Genomic DNA, 15,696 nt, shown 5'->3' with positions numbered 1-15,696 from the left:
AGACATTGGAATTTCAGTACTACAAGCAAATACCACCAATCATGCTAAAATACATAAACGATACTTATGCACTAGCGTACTAAAGTCTTTGGTCAAACTCAATACTGTAGATAGTTAATTCGGAATATAGTAAAACAATATATAATTCTGCTTTTAAACTTCCTTAGTATCAACGTGAAAGTAATGCCAGCGGTTAAGTCATTTTAAATCAAGCTCAATTTTCGTATCAGTCAAGTATTAAATAAATAGTGTTTCACGCTTTTACAGGATTTTTTTACATCAGAGTAAGTAAGTTTGTTTACAGTAATAATCTATATGTGTAGATAAAAATGAATGTCTGTCTCTGAGAGTGTCCTTTATAAACTCCTAAACAACCAGACCAAAAGCGATAAAATTTGGCATATCGATAGCTCACTGAAAGGTCACTGAAGACATTAGAACTTTCTACGACGAACCGTTCGAGCAAGATGAGCTAAATTCGAAATGTAATTTTTCTGATGGGTTAAGCGTTAGTCATTTTTCGTAAAAAGTTTGTTTTCATCTGCTTTAAAGTTTCGTAAAATTCTTTCAATTGAAGGAAAATAAATGTGCTGATTAAAAATAAACAAAAACACGTAAATTTTGTTATCAAGGAGAATCGTCTTATCGCAATAAGTAAAAAAATGAAATAAGCGATAGCATCTTAAATGTTGAAAGAGGAAACTCAAATGTGAATGACTGAGGAAGTGAAAAAATATATTAAAAGAAAAGTTCAATGCGATTGAAGAAATCATGGAGATAAGATTTAATGGAAAAAGAGCTCTTGTAACCGGTGCGGGTAAAGGTATGAGTCCGATTATTTTTATTTAAGAAGTAATAACTGAAATTTACGAAAAAGAATCTTGAATTGTGTTTGAAAGTATAAAGTAATAATTTCTGGAATTTAAATGAATATTGCAAAAAAAATTTTTCATGCTTTTCTTTATAGATATTATCTTATAAAAATTTGAAAAAAATATATCAAATAAAAAACATTTATGAAATAATTCATATTTGAATAATTTTTTGAATACATTTATGTTTTAATCAAATATTTAAGATAATAAATATATTAAAATTTATAAATTCTTTTTTCTATTGTTCAGGACATACTTTATGCAGAATTTAGACTTCAAAAACTACTATACATTGCAAAAGTTGTATCATAAAATAGTAACAAAATAGGATGATCACTTTAAAAATTACTTTATTTAAGTATTATAAAAAGGATAAAATAATTATATTTTATTATTATCTTCATTTTTGTACAATTATGAGTTTTCATTTAGTTCAATCAAGTACAATATCATTTCCGAGTGTGTTACGAACTAAGAATATTTATAGAAAAGTAAATTAAGTTTGAAAAAGAATAATAAAAAATAATGTTTGAAATAATATAGATTAGACTTGCAGAACACAAAGAGTGGTTGCTCATGATAATACAAAAATACATCAATTCCTTTTTTTGAAAATTAAAAAAAAATATTTTGTTTTTGTATTTTCGCTATTGACGATACACATTTTTTGTTGATGTTATATTTTACTTCTTAAAAATAAAATTCATTCATTTAAGAGTCAAAATATCTTGATCGCGATATTTCATGATAATAATCGAGATCGAGTTCTTGTAAAAAGCGGGTATATGAAAAATTCAGAAAAAAATCATGTACTTCCTAAATTGTTATAATATAATATTTTATTTACTTTTATTTTATGTTAATACAAAAGGGGGCGCAATGAGGTAATTTGCTTTTAAGTGCCTCATTATCTCTTTGAAGTGTCATTCATAGCCAGGCCATTTTCACCCCTCTTTTGAAAAAGTTTGAAATTTTTCTGTGCATTCAAAGAGCCATTGAGTACATTGGCAGTGATGCCAACTTGCTTCGGACAGCAAATATTTATTTTAAAGTGGTAGTTTATCAATTGTGATTCTTGGTTTAATAAATAAAATTTAGTAGATTTTTATTCACCACTATTTCTAAATAATTCGTAGGCTTATATAATTCACCGCTTTGTAGCATTAATGACATGCTATGCCTTTAAAAAAACAAGCAAAAATAGTCAAATGTTTGCATATTTATTTTGTGGTTAATTACCGTTTTTTTAATTATTTTGGCGTGTCCGGAGCAGTTGGCATCTCTGCATTGGGATGGTCAATCGTTATCATCTTCCGTATCTACACATCGGTCGTTATCATAACCAATTTTATTATTCTTTTTTCATTTGCTTCATTGAATTTTCAATACAATATCTTCAGCAGCAGTTTACATAAACGTCTACAGACATAAAGCTTTCAAACTCTTATCTATTCATTTTAAAGTTTGAGAAGTCGTCTACATTTTCTTTTTCCCCGATTACAAAGTATTGCTCGCTAAAGATTTGCTCTAATTGACTTAATCGACCAAATATTTTCAATTTCTCATTAAATTCCGGGTTTTGTTATATCAAGGTTAAAGTAAAGCAGTATATCAATTTATGCGAATTCGTCTGTAATGTCTCACTTTTTTTAAAGTATAAGAAGGTCAAAATGCGAGAAATTAAAGTTTTGATTTTCACTTTCATTTTAAAGGCATCGGAAGAGGAATAGTTCTGAAGCTCGTCGAGTGTGGCGCTGATTTAGTAGCCGTGAGTAGGACACAGTCAGATTTAGATGAATTGACTTCGTTAGTAAGTGATTTTTTTGGTTACTTAAAACAAAATCCACTCACGCAGTTAAATTAAAACTCGGTAATTGGTCATGTAATATAAATTCTGATTATACATTTTGCCCCATACTGACCTCTTTCATCATATATATAATATAAAAAAGTTATTACCTCCTACGAGAAGTCAATAACATGAAATAACAAGCTAAGTGGCAAACTAAAGAGCCAACTTGTGAAATCACTAACAATTGAATATAGTAATTTTTCATTTTAAGAAAATTTTTGCTTGAATTGTTTCTCAGGAAACGGTTGCACTAAAAATGGTGAAAATGTTAAGAAAATTTCGATCCATTTTTTAACAGAATGATGATGTAATTTCATATATTTTTTCTTAAAATTAAGATCGGAACTCTCGAAATCATCCTATCACTAATTACTCGAATTCTGAATATCCGCTAATTCATCATTTCCGGCATTTTTAGATGCTTGATTGTACCATTTCCAACTGTGAAATTATAAAATGTTGCATTCAGATTTTTTATCACTATTTACTGTTTAGTCATGTTTGTTAATCCTTTTGGCCACGAATTAAAAATTACAAACAATTATTTTTATCCTATGCAATGCATGAACTGATTGTTAGACTAAGATAAGATTTTGTAACGTATCGTAACGTTTACCTAAGATTTCGTAACCTGAGATGTTACGGAATAATATGAGAATTTGAAAGTGCTTTTTGCACATTTACTATTTTTGAAAACCTTTCTTTCTAATGATTAATTATGAGTTAGAGGTGGAGAAATTTGACGTCAATCAAATAAATGAATTAACCTAAAAAAATTCTTTTAGATTTCAGCTAGATCGGTTTAATATTCAACGTTGGTTAGACACAATTGATAAATTATAATACATATTTTCTGAAGTAATAAATATTGAAATTATTTAAGATAGCTAAAAATACCTTTATAATTACACATTTTTAAAAGATTTAAATTTAAAGAATATCTTATTTTAATTCCAATTGAAAAAATATTTCATGTTTTTTACAATTTTATAACAAACGTATCTTATAATAAACGCACTATCTATCTTTTATTTATAATTTTAAAAAAATCTGAAAAATATTTAAGGGCATTCAGTAATTACCTTTCGATGTACGGTTCTAAAATTTTATCAGAAACTAATTCAAATTACTATGCACATTAGGAGTCGCAAATTAATATTTAACTGAGGAAGAAACAATTTTGCAATAAAAAAAGTCGCATCACTAGTCACAAAATCAGTTTGCTTGCAGGAGGAAACTGATGTTTCTAAAAATTACATGTTTTTAACTGCAAGGCACTTCTAATTATTTCATATTAACTACTCTATGCTTCTTCCGGCAATGGAACAGGTTTAAAAGTCTTCTACCCCGCTTGCTTTAGTATAGTTATTCGTTCCTTAAATTTCATGTATATTATTATGTTCTCTTACATTAAAGATAAAATTTCGATATATCTTTTTTACCTGATTTTGACGAAGATTCTAAGCGTAGATATAAAGGACAGTCATTACGAAGTAACCTGTATGAATTAATTTTAAATAGCTTATTAAAAAAATTATTTTAGTTCAAAGTTCCGTCTAGCATTACTAGCTCACATGGTTATTTCTAGTAATTATTTTTAGAAACAAAATTAGATACCGTAAAGTAAATCATTTACAGCATATTTTTTTCTCTTATGTGCAGAGTCCAAAGATCCAGACGTTACTTTTGGATGTCAGCGAATGGGCTAAAGTGAAAAATGTATTAGAAAATATTGGTCCAATTCATTTGTTGGTTAATAATGCAGGCATTACTGGAGACTTAATAGAATTGGAGGATTTTGACGAAGAAGGAATAAATAAGTAATTTAGAAAAAAGATTCCGTTTACGACTTCTTTCCCTATGTCTTATCGTGATCATATTTTTCTACATGTTGATTTATTCTTGTAACCTTAAAGTTGCAATGGACTTTTCAGAACAGTTTCTGTAACTACTTATTGGTTTCTCTGAACATTAAATTCTTATTCATAGAAATTCTATTGCAATAGATTTTTCACTTTTTTTTAATTACTAAGTTTTTATTTATTGACTTTAAAACAAAAATATATTGAATTTTGACGTGTTCAAGACGATTTGTTTTAAATGATATGTAATGCTTTTTTTATGTTCCATATTAAGAATAAAACAATAATTCTATGTTTTTATATTTCTAATTTCTATGAGGAATAAATTATTTTTAATAATAAAATTGTTTTTAACTAGAGTTTTAAAAACTTTAAATATTATTTAATTTGTACAGAACAAGGTACACGTTTATCGAATACGTTTCTTCTTAAAGTTGGCAGACAAGAAAGATACCCCAAAAACTACTCGTAAATTCAGCTGTCTTCGCATGTAAGGTCAGTTTTAGAAACAGAGTTAAAATCTGACAAAGTTTTGCGAACGTCTCTTTGCATCTGGAAGTATAAATTATAATTTAAAATTAAGATACGTTTTAAAGTACAAATCCAGAAATTTGAAAACCATCACAAAAATTCGACCGTGGAATCATTTTTCTTCTATTCTCTTTGAGTAAAAAACTATACTAAATTCAAGCAATCTCTTATAGATAATATTGACTTTCGACTTTTGAAATTGGTTATATTAGGGGTAAAAAAAAATTTTGACGCTTTATAACGTAAAGTAACATCTGTTTAAAAAAAATTCCTATGATGTTTTTTTCAAAAAATAGATCCTCATATTTTTAACTTCACAATTATATTTAAAGAAATTGGTAAAAACAAAATTTAATTTGAGAATTCTTTGTTTATTTCTACTATTTGTGACAGAAATGCCGTTAAATTTTAATTTATGACTCTTTATTTAAATTTTGATATAAATTTATTTAAATATAAATTATTTATTAAATTACTATCAATTCCTTTTTTCCTTCATGATGCATTTTAATACATGTCTAAATTTCTTAGTTCAAAATGTATGATGTATAAGAAAAAGTAACACTCAAAGTAGAAGACAAAATTTTAAAAATAATGACTTTTTTCAGCATTCGAAATTATTTAAAATTCATATGCATTTCTTAAAATAAATTAGTATGATTTAAAATTCGTATGCATTTCTTTAAATAATTTAAAATACATTTTGCCCCTATATTTCTAAATTAAATTGATCTGATTTTGATGAGAAAAAGCTTGGCATTTATATTACATGAAATAAATATTTAGTTTAGCTTAATAAATGTCTGTTATTTAGGTTAATAAATATCAGTTAGTCAAAAATATAATTGAAAATGTTATATTAAATTCTTTTTTCTTTTAAATCCTTGCTTAAATCTCCAATTTTGCTTTTTCTTCCTCTAATTTAAAAATCACACTTATACAACGAAAACTAACAAATTGAGGTATTTCACCGTCTTAAATTTAATAACTCAAAGAGGTTTTAATCGCGTTTTAATTTCATTAAAACAACAAACAATCAAGTACAACAAACAATCAAGTTATTAATCGTTCTTCCTGAACAACTTCATCGCTAATTTTGTTAAATAATATTATTTTTCCATTGAGTCTAAAATTAGTTCCTTCTGTTCTACCTTTATTTATATCATTTTTATTATCATTTTTAACTGTTTCAGAATGTTTGATACCAACGTCAAATCAATAATAGCTATTTCACAGGTAAGTATAAATTATTTTGCTTTTCAAATATTTTAGAAACGCACAATATTAAAATGAAATATAAAATATTTCAGATCAAAAAAATCATTTGTAGCTAAACACTCATAAAAACTGACGTAAGATAGTCGATTTGAGATTCAACTGTCATCATAATATTATCCTCTCTTAGGTAAGTCGCCTATATTCTACTTGATGGAAGAAAGTAAAACAAACAAAAAAAACGTTGACACTCTTGACCAGTTTAAATCTATGAATATCTTTCTAGATTATCAAAACTTTTGAAACTTCGATGCTGAAGTTAGATATCCATAAAGTTTTGGAGAAAGATTTATTTAAATACATATTTATTTTTCAAAGCAAATCAAACAATTAAATACCAAAACAGTAGAAAGATATAATGATAAAATAGATCATGATAAGATAGCAAATATCATGTTATGAATGTAAGAGGCACTATTCTAGGTATATTGTTGGTATTTGTGTATATTTTATTCGGAAGTATTTTATTGGCAAAAGTTTGCATTTTCCGTTTCAAATTTTTTCATTTATATTCAGTATCTTCTTAATATAACACTTTATTTTATACAGCATTTTGCTTTCTTAATATTGCTAATATATACTTTAAATATACTACTACCTAATCATATAGAAGTAACAGAGTTGTTCTTCTTGTAAATTATTATTTTAATATCTGAAGAAATATGACTAATAATTTAGTAATTATTGTGGCTAAAGAAAATTTAAAAATTTGTTTACTGATGAAAAATAAAATATCTGAGCCGAAATTATGTCATAAAATTAGCTTGTATCAGTATACTGAACTATCCTGCTATGAATGTTATTCACTGTTTCGTTTATTTTTTACTTTTTTTCTTAATATTTTATGAAACCATTATTTTATTTTTTTAAGAAATGTATATTTTAATTTTTTGTACCTTTTCGATTTCTTTCTCAAAAGTGAAATCTGAAATATCATTCAATCGGAGCGATGAATCTAATTTTCCCTAAAGGGTGTACAGATTTTTTAATAAAAGTTTCAATTTAAAAAAAAAAATATGTTGAGACCTATGTCATTCTGAGAAATTAGACACTAAGTATAAGATTACACTTAACAATTTCAAAGGCTATGAGTAAAGCGCTGAAACCCTCTAGCTGAAAACCGAAAACATATGTTTTCTAAACTGAAATCATCTAAAAGCTGAAATCATCTAAAACTAAATAGTTAATTTTTTTAAAAAAAGTTTCTGTTCAAAGTTTTGTTTCGAAATCAGTTGTTCTCCATTCAAGTTTTTTTACCAAGCTTGTAAAGCTTCTCTATTTCTACTAAATCTATTAAATAAAAGCATGGTATGTTGCTAAAATTCGTGGCAACACTTTGGGAGGGGGATATAATTTTTTTATAACGATCCGAAAAATGAATTTTTTTATTTTTATTTAAAAAATACTTTTAATTTTTTAATATCCTCAGGCTAGTATGGTTTTAGAAACATATTTGCATTTACCTACCTATGAATTAAACTTTTGTTTCAAATCATTGCCATGATTTTAATATATTTTATCATGTGCTCGGAGTTATCAATGTCAAATTTTAACACTTAACAAATTTAAACTCTAAAATTGTTTGCATTGTCTCGCGAAAGTGTTTGCATTGAAATAATATCTGCTCTTTTGTTTAACTCCTGTTGATGATAAAAAAAAGTCGATAAAAGTTGTACATTAATGCTTTCTTGATGAAACCAAAACCACCTAGTACTATTAATAATAAATATTTCATAGATAATCACTGTGATTTTAATAATATTAACAATAATATTACTAAAAATAATATAACAATAACAAGTACTTTAAAATAGAGAATAAAATTGAACAATATACTTGTATATTCAGTGAAATCCCGATTATCCCCGAGCTGTTAAACGCGGTGACAAATATCAGCGAGTTCCAAAGACGTCGCAATTACAACGAAGATATCGAAAGTGCATTTTCGGATTAAAAACAGGTATTTTCAAAGCAAGAATCAAATACGAGCGGTTTATTACTTTTAATTATTTGCTTATTGTATGTTTATTATTTTTTATTGTAACAGAATATTTTTATGAAGTGTGTGTGTACTATATTTTTTTCTTTGCTATTCGTTGTTTCAGTCATTTAGACGTAGAACAAATATTTCTGTTGTATGTTTAAAGTACATACCCACATATGAATATATTTTAAGGTTTTTTTTGTATTTCCAATTTATATTTTGATTTTTTTTCATTATCCGAGATTTTTTTTATCCGCGTTGTCTTTTCCACCCAATTATATGGATAATAGGGACTCTACTGTACTGACTTTCTAGTGCATATTGTACTGACTTTCAGTATATCAAAGTATCTGAAGAATTCAACTTTTTTATTGCAATAAGAAATGCTGTTCTCTATGAAAGTGGCATCACAAGTTTTTTCTTCTTCTTTTTCACTTGAAAATGACAGATTGCAGAACAATGCAGAACAAATGACACGAAAACAGAAAAAAAAATGGTTCTGCTTGATACCATACTGCAATTTGGCAACCATCAACTAAGTAAAATGAATATATTTAAATGGGAAAAGGAAGGGGTTTATCAACTCTCGTGTTTTCCCCATATCTATAAAAACTCTAGTTAGTTTCAAGTTTAAACACTTATACAATCAAAGCCAGTGTACTAATAGGAACATAGCGATTCAGAACAGTTATTACGAATTTCAGAATAGAGATAATGTGCACCATGAGAATTAATTGCATATTAACACACGGTTAGAAAATTTATCGTAAGCCGCTAAAAACGCTTTTCATTTTTGAACTTTCATTTATGTAAATTGCATAATTTTTTTTGAATTTTATGTTTCTTTCATAGTTTTTGTCGAAATATTCATTCAAATATACTCTGTAATAGCGGTGTCATAATTTAATAACCTAAAGACTAACTTGGAGACCTTGTCAAAAGGCTAGTTTTACTTTCCATTCAAGATTTTAACCATTGAACTGAATCTTCCAAATTCTTGAATTAAATATGTTTTGAACAATTTTCTTACTTTTTTATGTTTCTTATATTCTTACATACGCTTCCTCTATATTTTTTTTTGATGAAAGCTAATATTTGGCGATTTTGCAGATAGTAGCAAAAGGCATGAAGGAAAGAGGTGAGGGTGGTGCAATCGTAAATGTGTCTAGCGTCTTAGGACTGGGAGGTTGTCCGTGTCGTGGAGTGTATTCAGCTACTAAGGGGGCAGTAGATCAACTGACCAGGAGCATGGCTGTGGAATATGGTCCTCATAATGTATGTTCTTTTTCAATTCCCATATCAAAATTTCCACGTTTATTCACAATGAAACTCACGATTTTGAAAATATTTTTTTATTTTTTAACCATTTGACGCCATACCATTGAGCCATTTTTTAATCATATTTTTTAAAAATCCCTTTCATGTATTTTTTTCTGCACTCCATTTACAAGCGAAAATACATTTTGTTATTTTTTAATTGTTAAAAAACAGTCTGATAGTTACTAAAAATATCCAAATACAAAATTCAAAAGAAAGTAGTTTAAATTTTTTTTTCTTATTTATTTTTAAAAATTTATCAATTACTGATTTCATAAATTAAAGAAACTTCAATGAGGAATAACTGCTTCTCTTTGATCTAAATAACTCCTAACTAATACAAATTTGAAAAATTATTGCTTGGAAGATTTTACCTTTAAAGGAAAGAGAAACACCAGTGTTTGATGCTGCATTTCATGACCATTAATTGTTAAAATGCCAAATATGATATTTTCCCCTTATTTTGACCTAAGTTAACGGGGAAAAAAGTATAATTTTTTTTTTTTAATTCTGCTTCCAAGGGTAAAGAAATTTGTAATTGGGTGATATAAAATTGTTTAATGTTCTGTTATAAAGGAAATGCTGATGAATAGTTCATGGAATGAATGTAAGAATACTAAAATAAAGTATTAATGAATGGATATTACATTAAAATATTTCATTTAAGAGGTTATCTGTACTTAAAATTTGAAAAATTGTTTTTCGCATGTTATTCAATATTGATATTGTTTCCAAAAATTAACGTCACTTTAAAATCAACAAACAGTTGTAACTCGGGTAAATTTTAAAGTCATATTAAAGAACGCTAATCTGCATTATTAACTGTTTAATTTTAATTTTTCTTCTTTTATACTTTTGCTTTGATAAATTAGAATATGTACTCTGGAAGAAAAAATTTTTTAAAAATTGTCAGAATATGGTAAAAATCACCGTGTTTCTGTCTTTATGGGAACACCAAAAAGTGCGGAAATTTTTACTGAAGCACTGTGGTAAAGAATTTAGTAAAATTAACAATAAAATAGGGTTTTATAATCTGTGATAAAATTTGAAAATTTTATCATGAATCCTTAGAATATATACTAAAATATATTTACTTGACTTAATTTAATTTTCAACTTAGTATTTTTTACTATATGTGTAGTAATAAGAAAATTATTATTTCGGCAACGTTCTGGTAAACCATTACCATATGAACAAAAAAGTTACCAAATGAATGGCTTAAGTACCATATAATTAGATTCCATTAACAAAATTATGGTGTTTTTGCAGGAAATGTCATTACTATGCAGGACGGTAATTTTTCCTAAATGTTTTTTGTCCATGTATTCATTTTGCTATCTTAGAATTTGTTTGCATTGTGATCTGTTAGTAAAATAAGCTTGAATTCTAGTTTTATTTATTTTTATAAATGAATAGTCCAAGCTTATTAGACTACAAATATTTACTTTTAGTAAAAATTCTGTGACTGATTGTTAGTTAAACTATTATAAAAAGGGAGTGGGGGACTTAATAAAAGAAGGAAGTGGCTTTAAAAACAAAAAACATTTTCTCAATGTTCCGCAACATGTATTTGAAAATACCATAAATCAAGAAAATCTGTCATCAAGTTTAAAATTCTGTACATTAAACTCTAAAATTTTATATTGTATTAAATTACCAATATACAGATTGTTAGATATATTCTGTTTTATATCTGTTCTTTAGATTAGGGTTAACTCCGTGAATCCAGCTATAACTCGAACGAGAGTGACAACATGGGCTTTTGAGCCTGGTAATGCTAGAGGATCTAAATATTTGACAAGAACTCCTTTGGGACGATTTTGCGGTGCGTATGTATATTTATTAATCACTTAGTTAAATTTTAAATAACTAAAATAAAGATAGTAAAAATAAAGATGGATACTAATTTCTTCAGTTTGACAAAATATTTGCTCGGAGAATTTGCTGGTAAACTGTTTCAACCAAAACGGAGAAAATTTCACTACTTTTGAGTTTTATTAATCATTAAGCGAAAAAAATATTATTCGTGTTAAAATTAATAGCAAAGTCTTAATCATACCATTGTCATGAAATGCAATTTATTAACTTACCAAGTCCCTGATTCCAACATTAATTCTTATAATCTTCAGTAATAATGAGTACGATCAACATTTTTAAAATTGCAAATGCACTGTAAAAAACTCCGAATCAAATTATGTTATTAAGCACCAACTCTTTGGGTGCATTATTCATAAAATTCATTTTTTAGTAATTTGTATTAAATTAAAGTAATTCAGTGATTTGCGGTAATTATTATTGGAAAAAATACTGTATATCAGATTTTTTGTTCCGTGACATGTTCCAGTAAAAATAGATTTTACGATAAAAAGTACCGGCAACTTGAGAGTCGGTCCATTTTACCGTAATTTGATCCGGAATTTTTTTTTTTTTACAGTGAATTGGTTTTTAAAAATCATTATTACAATCTAATGTGCTGCCAATGTAAATCATTCTTCAGGTTTAGTTAAAACTCCTCAATGCAGCTTTATTTAACTTTTATTTGCATTGAAATAATTTACAATACGTGACATTTCGAACACATTGATAAGTTATTTAAGAGTTTACTTTCACTTAACTAGTTCTTTCACGGTACACTTAACCTTAGAATTTAGTAATAATCAATTTTACCTTTTGTTGTCCGCGTGTAAGAATTTCGATGGATGCTACAGATTAATTAATGCAACTGATTAGGAAAAAAATTTAAAAAATTATCAGCGAATGAATTTTTCCATCATTAAAATTTAGCTCGGTTAACTTGCATATAAAACAGGAATTTTAACCCCTGTACCGTCCCGTCAGTTGGAGGAAATGGTTTTGAAATTAGAGGAGAAATTTTTTAAGACTTCCTAAAATGCATTAAGAGGGCACAGAGTCAGCATTTATTGTTCAGTCAGCATTTATTGTTCACCATTTGTGAGTTCACGTCAACCACGTCAAATCGTAACGAGGTTTTCATATCAAAAACCGTGGAATATCATGCCGAAATGATTGTCAAAAATAACAGCAACTCACGAATTACTAATTCATCAATAATGAGAGTTTTTCTCTAAATGTGCATGTTTTATAACATTAAATGACAAGAATAATTACAAAAGAAAAATTATACTGGAAAAGAAATTTTCTTAAAATATAATATTTACTGAAGACTATCTTATTTGAAAACTTAGCTGAAGGAATTTTACAAAAATATGAATTTTATTAAGAAGATATAATAAATATCGTTAAATAAGGCATAAGTAATTTACATGTAAACAGAGTTATAAAATTAAAACTTTAAATAATTTAATACTTATGAGAACTAAAATTACCTGGAACTTCTCTGTTTATTATTTATTACATCATGTGATTTTTAAACTAATGAGAATACAAGAAAACATTAAGAAGACACATAGCTTTTTATGAGAGATAATTTGCATCTTTTTATGATATAATGAGTCTCCAAATACTTGTGTAGCTACTTTATTTATATGTATACTGTTTTAGTATAAAAGTGTTATAAAATATTTACGAATACTTAGACATAATTTAAACTTACAATGAAACTTAGAATGATCAATTTTTTATTCTAATATAAAAATTTATTAGTTATAATATGTAAAAACTAGTATTTTAAAATCATTTTATTATTACGTGCTGAATTAATGGCTGATTTGTTTTATTTTTGTATTTAGAAGTCGATGATGTTGTGCGTCCAATTCTGTTTCTCTTAAGCGACAAAGCTGCTATGGTTACCGGAATAGTAATGCCAATCGATGGCGGGTTTACAGTATATTACTGAAAAATATGTAAATATTTGTATTAGTTTATATAAAACATGCATGAAAAGTAATAAATATCTTATCTGTATGTATCACTGCTAAGTGTCAAGGAATCAGTTATTTCAAAATAATTTTTAAAAAAATAAGAACATCAAGGGAATGTATTTGAATCATTTGAGATATATGCACTAAATGAACTTATATTTTAATTACTTTGTTATTAGTTTTTTATTCATAAATTAATTACGATCAGTTCTATTAAGTAATATATCAGAGGATATCTAAAAGTAGAATGTTTTGCAATCAATCTAAATTATTAAGATTTGCAGCACCTTTACTACCACCTAAATCAGTAATTCTTCACATCGCACAGTGGTCCAGAAGACCATGATCTTTGGCCAAAAGTCAAAATAAATTTTCAACTAAAATATGTCCAGGCAGTTTTAATATCGCCCAAATTAAGTATCTATCCAAACATTATAATTTACTTTTTGGGCCAACGAGAGTACAATGTAGTGAAAAATATGTTAATTTTTTTTAAAATGTAACTTTTAAATTTATATTTCAGAAATATATATAGAAATTTCACCTTACTGTTGAATTTTAATCAGAGTAATTAGTCTGAAATTATAGTACAATTTTTCAATTTGTTGGATTAGTTAATACTCTTGACAGACTTATAGTTTATATCTTATCATTTGACATTTTACAATGTTTGAATCACTTTCGAAACTTAGTTCCAAAAAGTTCCACGAAGTAATTAGCTAAACTTTTTTTGTCGTCTTCTTTGATGTTTCTTCTTTCGAAAAAACCTGCCCTATTTTGCCCATATTGCAAAGGTGGACTAAATATACCGAAAAACAAAAATTATGTTTTTTTCATTTTTTCGCGTTATTTTCTAATTAATTCGCGTTATTCTGTAATATTACTCCGGAAATATAATTTGCTTTTCATTTTTAATATAAAAATACGAAAATTATTATTATTTCATTGCTATATTTAATTATTTAAACGTACTATATTATTATTTTTTTCTCGCCATATTTCAGCCGCCATTTCGTTCGTTTTTTTGGAATTTTTAGTGTATTTCAAAATTTCAACTATGAGTTCAATTTACCTGCACATAAAAAAAACCAAAATTTGAAACAAATTTTATAGAAATAATAATTTTGGCCACGAAATAATTTTGGCCCACTGTGCATCGTCTTACTTACGAACCACTAGATGGCATACTAAATCAATGGTAGAACATAAACTCTAAAATGGATGAAAATCTGTATAGCTCTAAATATACACCACTCTAATTAAAAAGGGGGAATATTATAGTTCTGTTAGCCATGTTTTCATTTATAAAATAACAAAAATGTAACTATGAAGATATATGTAAAAAATTAATAGTGATTTAAATTAGTGATTCTAAAAATCTTCGTACTTACAATCACAAGATGACTTCAAATCAATGGCGGAATATATACTCGAAAATGAACGAAAACCTGTATATTTCAAATACTGCTGATTTTTGTGTGTGTTATGAAGCAATAAAAATATAATAATAAGTAAAATAATTTACAGCATATAAAATATAGTTGTCCCACATTTTTAATACTAAAAAAATATGGTCAAAACTATCAGAATATGGTAAAAATTACCATGTATTTGGTAGTCTGAGGTATCTGGTACCAAGCGCTCACCAACTGGTCCTGAAATTCCCTCACATTGCGAGGGGGTAGCGTGGCAGCATGGATTTGGTTTTCCAAGTAGGACCACAAATGATCTATTGGATTAAGGTCAGGTGAATTTGGGGGCCAAAACATGACTTGAAAGTCACTGGAATGTTCCTCGAACCAATCCATGACGATTCGACCCTTATGACATGGTGCATTATCCTGTTGGTAAACACCATCCCCCGCAGGAAAATCTGTTGCCATGAATGGGTGAACCTGGTCTGCAACTATGTTCAAGTAGCTTACAGACGTCAGGGATTGTTCTATGAGGATTATGGGTCCTAATATGCCCCATGAAAACATTGTTCCGGGGCGAGAAACCATGAAAACCTGGGCAAGCCCATTGTCATAGATGGAAGGTGGTCATAATGTAATGGTTCTTCGTTGTATATTTAAGAAAATATAGTATTATTGCAGTTTTTGAAAACAATTTTACTAAGAGGTATTAATTCATACCAAGTATCATTATTCTTTAGAGT

At 27.2% G+C, this 15,696-nt stretch overlaps 2 protein-coding genes across 2 annotated transcripts in view; one reads left to right on the top strand and one right to left on the bottom strand.

Annotated features, from left to right (window-relative positions):
* LOC107444820 (L-xylulose reductase) overlaps positions 1 to 15,696 on the bottom strand; it is a 51,143-nt gene that overhangs the window by 34,852 nt on the left and 595 nt on the right. The window lies entirely within an intron of this gene.
* LOC107444827 (L-xylulose reductase) lies at positions 355 to 13,589 on the top strand. Its single transcript, XM_016059059.5, has 7 exons — positions 355 to 823; positions 2,588 to 2,685; positions 4,390 to 4,547; positions 6,314 to 6,356; positions 9,490 to 9,654; positions 11,401 to 11,521; positions 13,407 to 13,589. The coding sequence occupies exons 1-7, from the start codon at positions 772 to 774 to the stop codon at positions 13,511 to 13,513; spliced, it is 744 nt and encodes a 247-aa protein (XP_015914545.1). The 5' UTR covers positions 355 to 771; the 3' UTR covers positions 13,514 to 13,589.

Source organism: Parasteatoda tepidariorum, chromosome 2, assembly GCF_982258835.1.
Source record: "Parasteatoda tepidariorum strain Cologne lab strain chromosome 2, Ptep-v5.0, whole genome shotgun sequence".
Classification (NCBI taxonomy): domain Eukaryota; kingdom Metazoa; phylum Arthropoda; class Arachnida; order Araneae; family Theridiidae; genus Parasteatoda; species Parasteatoda tepidariorum.
This window is presented reverse-complemented; position numbering and strand designations above follow the sequence as displayed.

Bases quoted from the DNA above. Each gene is read 5' to 3' on its own strand.
- LOC107444827 (XM_016059059.5), top strand. From the start codon at position 772: ATGGAGATAAGATTTAATGGAAAAAGAGCTCTTGTAACCGGTGCGGGT. The intron at 824-2,587 runs GTATGAGTCCGA...TTCATTTTAAAG, and splicing joins TGTAACCGGTGCGGGTAAAG to GCATCGGAAGAGGAATAGTT. The intron at 9,655-11,400 runs GTATGTTCTTTT...TCTGTTCTTTAG, and splicing joins TGGAATATGGTCCTCATAAT to ATTAGGGTTAACTCCGTGAA.